At 29.8% G+C, this 5,614-nt stretch overlaps 2 protein-coding genes across 3 annotated transcripts in view; one reads left to right on the top strand and one right to left on the bottom strand.

Annotated features, from left to right (window-relative positions):
* Positions 1-1,582, top strand: part of LOC106109008 (ubiquitin carboxyl-terminal hydrolase isozyme L5) — an 8,221-nt gene extending 6,639 nt beyond the window's left edge. Inside the window, exons 8-9 of one of the 2 annotated variants that reach the window (XM_013290398.1) lie at positions 1,329-1,388; positions 1,476-1,580. In XM_013290398.1, coding sequence (XP_013145852.1) covers positions 1,329-1,343 — 15 coding nt within the window. In that variant the 3' untranslated portion in view covers positions 1,344-1,388; positions 1,476-1,580. Of the gene's footprint in view, positions 1-1,328 lie in introns of both variants that reach the window. The other variant, XM_013290397.1, reaches the window with a different exon arrangement.
* The window catches only part of LOC106109007 (fibrinogen alpha chain), a 54,033-nt gene continuing 49,138 nt past the window's right edge, over positions 720-5,614 (bottom strand). Inside the window, exons 4-8 of the mRNA XM_013290394.1 lie at positions 4,816-4,947; positions 4,309-4,496; positions 3,888-4,031; positions 3,534-3,658; positions 720-2,198 (exon numbers count right to left, since the gene is read on the bottom strand). Coding sequence (XP_013145848.1) covers positions 2,107-2,198; positions 3,534-3,658; positions 3,888-4,031; positions 4,309-4,496; positions 4,816-4,947 — 681 coding nt within the window. The 3' untranslated portion in view covers positions 720-2,106. The remainder of the gene's footprint in view (positions 2,199-3,533; positions 3,659-3,887; positions 4,032-4,308; positions 4,497-4,815; positions 4,948-5,614) is intronic.

The following is a 5,614-nucleotide window of genomic DNA, read 5'->3' as shown; positions in this document are numbered from 1 at the left end:
CCTCCACCTCCTGTGGCTTCCACCAGTTCACTGGACACTGCTGCTAAAGACAGTTTTAGTGAATTGTTAGATTCTGATGGCTTTTTGAGAGATGGATACTATTCACAGCACTTTTTAGGTGATCACTATTTTGATGATAATATCTTATTATCTGATAGTTTTTTGAATGATAATGTACTCGGGCAAGACTTGCTTGATCCAAATGTTCCGGAAGACATTGAGGCACCTGGGAATCCAACTTTGCCTAATTTAGATGGAGAATAAAGTGTAGTGAATATGAAGTGTTTTAGTAGGCTAGTGTTAGACTGAAGGTATTTCTCTGTAGACAATGCATCTGTAATTTTAACGCCTGTCCCATGTTTAAAAACATATGTTACTATAAGTATTAAGAAAATAAGAGTAGTTAGTGGTCATATGTAGACCTTACTCAATAGTTTAAGTTAATAGTTAACAATGCTAGAGTGTGTGTAAAAAATAATTAAGCTAAGTTGATTTTGCTCCATTAACTATTTTATTTTTTAATATGTGATGCATATATTTTTCTTTAATTGACTATGACTTTGTACATTTTAATTCAGTGTTCTGGTTTCTCAGTTAAACTTTTTATGTACATTATAATAAAAGTAGCATTGGCCATTTTAACTTATGATAAAATAAAGTATGTAATTAGTATATGTAGTATATATGACATTGATTAAATTTTAAGGTATTAAAACACGTTTAAAATTTGTAGCTTTATATTTAAGTATATGCATTTAATAACTGTGTACATATATATTTGGATCAACAATTGTTAAATATAATATTTCAACTACATTTTAAAAAAATTATAAAAAATAATATAATATTAACGGTATAATAGTATGATATTTAATTATGTATCGTATAAGTTAACTAGATACCTTAGAAAAGTAATTACAAAGTAAAACAGTATATAATGAATGCTAAAATGTTGACGAAAACACTTGTGTTTGAATGTATAATAAGAAATATTTCTTTTAAATGTATTTTAGAATAAGGTATCTTGTAAACAATATAATAGGTATTTATGTTTATAAAATAGAATTCCGTAGTATACAGACGCATATATTTAAACCTGTAAAGTACTTTGATCGCAATTGTAGCGAATTATATAAATAATTTTTCGTATAGTAGAATAAATAGTAGCATTCGCTAATTGCGACGAGAGTATTATAGTATTTGCGCTGTTCAATATCAATCTTATCTTATTCTTCAATTTTTCGGTAGACATTATTATTTACACTTATTACAATTTAAACTTATAATTAATAGCGTATATCTAATTAACCAAAGATTTCATGTTTCAGATTAACAATAAATAAGTTAATTCACTGCATGTGTGGCACAGTACAATTACAATGATTCAGGTAACAGTTATTTACAATAAAAAATAATTTTGTTACATCTAAAATGAAGGTAGAATGATAATGTTAAGTGCTTTATTATATTTACAGAGTACCAGAAATGAACACAAAGAACTTGAACTACTTAAACAAATTATTAGTGATTTTTTCTGAATTAATTTTCGTTGATTATTTATTATTAAACATTATTTCTTTTATGTTGTTTTTGTTTTCTTTATGAATTATCACAGTTGTTTTTAGTTTTTACAATTTTCATTTTGTTATTTGCTCGAAATGAGTTTTTAAATGTACATAATATGAAAGTATCGTATAAAAATAAATGTTCATCTTATTCAAAACCGTTACAAGTATAAAAGGCACTTTGATAATAATTATATACCGCCAAAATTTAGGCAGCTTTAATGCGCGTGCCACAAATTTTCTTAGGTGTAATTTTTTTTTAAGTTTTACCTGTACATATATATTTTCAACATTACTATTTCGGTGTATTGGAGTATCATTCCCTAAAATGGACACGAATCGATATATCTCAGTACCTAAGCGCATTTTGAGTAAATCGATAGGCATTTTAAAATATTTTTGTCACGTGTATTAGTAACCTTATATTTCTTCACATTTGTAATAGAAATGTGGTTATATGACACAAAAAATATACGTTTACAAATCCGTAAATTTAAACAGTGGCCGGATATAACGATGTCTATTAAGTGAGTCGTCATCTTCACGTGTTGGGTTGTAGGCCTTTGGGTTTGATCATCATTGAAGCCCGCTTCAGAGTGTAGTCCCAACCTCGCCAGCGGAACCATACGATCCCTGTAATGGTGAATGGTTTATTTTACTGGATTTATAACTTTTCTTTTACGAAAAGAAAGAAAGTAACAAATTTTTATTTACATCAGTAACAAAAAAATATAAGTACAATTCTTGTCACAACCTTGTATAAAACAACACGACTTGAGAAAAGTATCGACACAAAATAAATTACGTCATATATGGGATATGTTCATTCTACCTAACCCTAATTTTTAAGGTAGTTGATCTGATGAATTAGATCTTAATTATACTCGGGTCTGTGAAATATTTCAGCATTCTTCGTCTATTTCCCTTAGGGAATGTTTACACATATTAGTAAATGTTTATTCCTAATAATGTATTGACAAACTGTTACATTATCATTGTAATACTGGAGAAAATACTGTTCACGGTGATGTTAACCGTTTCCACTGTCGAAACAACCGTACGTAAATATCTCAATTTTTCAAGGAGAATAAGATTATAATATGTTACTGTACGAATGTTTCGGTAGGTAGTAGTACCCAGGTAGCATTTTAATATACCTATGTAGCCTCTAAAATATATGCTTTCAGTGTCATGACTAAGACATTTATTTTCTCCCTTGATTTCGTAATTCTACAGAACAATAAATACGCAGGTAATGTCAGCTATTGGAGGCCATTGAGTGTATAGTTTGTCTAAATAAGATCGATTAATTTGATAAATGACGCATATGAAGTATCGAATTTAATTTGTATGAAGGTAAATGCCGTGTTTATAGATAGGTATCTTAGTGACGAAACAAACACGCATAGCAAACAATTTTGAACTTACGATATTCGGTTTAAATAATTATCGAACTCAACAAAAATTATTATCTTCTTAACTAATTTATAGGACAATACTAGTATTTATTATAGTGTAAAGAATTTAGCGATGACAGAAATAATAGCGAAATCAAATTCAATTACGTATGGCTGTAGTAATTAACATTTAGTTACTCTCAGTTTTTGTTATGGTTATTATTAATTTGAGAAAACAGTGTTTTTGAATTCATAAATTAAAAGTATGAGTCTATCGATTCCAACTTATATGAGAGTAAAAATCGAAAATCGAAAAGATTCATGCCTGATTTTACACAACCCATCCCTACTAAATTGTCAAACTAATCAATCTTTTTTAGACAAACTAGTCACAATTACTAACTAACTAGTCTCTAAATCCCCTATACCTTACTTTAGTCTTAACAAGATTTAGGCTCTAAGGAGCCACTGCGTTCTATCACTGTCTAAGTCTGCTAAAGGCAAACCGTGACAATTCAGTCTTAAAAAGTAATTCTATAAAGTTTTCTCAATTGAAATCTGAAATATATACCTTGTCGGGCAGTTAAATCTTGTGGATCATGAAGGTAGAGACCGTTGAGACCGCGTCCGCAAGACTTCCACCACCAACCTCCCTTCAGCATAGATGCACAATTCAGGGAAGATCTATCGTTGTCTCTATAAAAAAAGTAATATGTAATATAAAATACACGATTTTTAATTCCGTAAGTTTAGTTATCTTTAATCTTTTTACCTCTATCATTCCGTAATACTATTTGATTTTAAGAATTCCCAATGCATTTCTCAATTCGGTACCCAACAATGTATTGGGGATAGAAAATATTACCATAAATAGTTTGCATGCAAAGTAGGTACGTCTAAAGTGGAGAAAGAAAAAGGATAATACCTATTGTACGTTGAGAAGGGACTGTTGTTTGAGCCGTACCACGGGTCGTTTAATGAATCACCCGCATTGCCCTCGTAGCCATCGATCTCTAATTTGTAGTATTCCGCTTCTGAGTATATTTTGAAGTGCGAATACTGCGCATATCTGTAAAAAAAACATAAATACACTATTGTGCATGATAGGTTTAGATTCACCAAACCTAATGGCTTGGGTCTCTTTAGTATAAAATAAAATACACTGTTCTCTAAGTAAGAAGAAGAACAAGAAGCGTTCAATATCTAAAATACCAAAACAGAGTACTAAGCTTTTCCTTGAAATTTCATATTTAAGGGTAGGAAGTAGGTGTATGGAAGATGAATTAGTTTCGTCAGAACAAGTATGCCAATAACATTTATAAATAAAAATAGTTTTACTTTCTTACCTTTTGTTTCCATCGAAGTCCTCAAGCTCTACTCTAAGCATATAATCATCATTATTTGTTAGCATGTAAATGTTTTCATTGCCCAGCCAAAATTCTTTGTTAGGATCTCCGAAACCATTTTTATAATCACTCCAGTCTCGATTAAAATTCTCTGCAGGAACACCATAATCGTCGCGACGATGGATAACCTTCAAAAATATGTTTTTTTTTAAACAATTTATCGTAAATCATTTTCTTGAACATATACTTATTAACGAATTAATAACGAATTTCGTTTATGCTTTCTATTTTTTTTTATTTATAACATTCTGTTATCATTTTAACTGAACAATAAGTCCACATTTTATCTTTGGTTATTTTACTTTCACGACACAAATGGTGTCCTAAGTAAGGAATCCTATTTATTACTGCGATCGAGATGGGCAGGTTAACACAAAGCCTTTTAATCAAGGGGATGTATACATAACATCCACTTTTAAAATACAATTAAGAAATCTTCAAATTTACCGTCCATCCTCCATCAGCGACGTTTTGCTCGCAGAACACCTTTAGGAACCAATAAGTGGTGCCTCGAATTTGTAAGTAATAGACTCCAGAATCCCGCATGCCCGCATTCAGAAGATCGACACATGAGTAACCCTGGAAAATACATCGATCTGTTGTAGATAAGTTATAATAAACATAGCACAATGAAAGAATCAATTGTTCAACATTGTTCGCAAACGCTTTAGAATTAATGAGTATATTTGTCAGTTCGCAACGCTTTAAAACAAAGTTACAATTACCAACAAATAATTACATTTGTTTTAAATAAATAAGCACACATTAAGATTAAAATTTTCTATAATTATTTTATACATCAAAGCTTTGCCAATTAAAAAACGCCTTTTTTATAAATCATTTAAAATCAACACATTGTTACAGGTTGTTATGTTTTGGATATTATATAGTTTAAAAGAATTAAATATATGATACGTAGGATAAATACGATAAAACTTTATTAATTTTAAAGAATGTTTTATATGCACCTAGGTGAAAACAGTGTATTTTAAAATTGATTTGGCGTTACGTATTGTGTATTGATGCTTACGTCTTGAGAATTAACTGCAGCGTTATCTCATTTGTTGTTAAAATTATTGTTCACTAAGTAAATAGGGACGATGCAAAATTTTGCCATTTGCAAATATCACAAATCACTTATTTCTTAACCTACATAGAAAAAACAAAACCGACTTCCAAACAAAATACACGAAAAACAAAACAAAATGCACTAAAAACAAAACAAAATACACCAAAAACAAAATAT

Source organism: Papilio polytes, unplaced genomic scaffold (genome assembly GCF_000836215.1).
Source record: "Papilio polytes unplaced genomic scaffold, Ppol_1.0 DF821388.1, whole genome shotgun sequence".
NCBI classification, from domain to species: domain Eukaryota; kingdom Metazoa; phylum Arthropoda; class Insecta; order Lepidoptera; family Papilionidae; genus Papilio; species Papilio polytes.
Note: the sequence above shows the minus strand (reverse complement) of the source record. Positions and strands in the feature narration are given on the sequence as shown.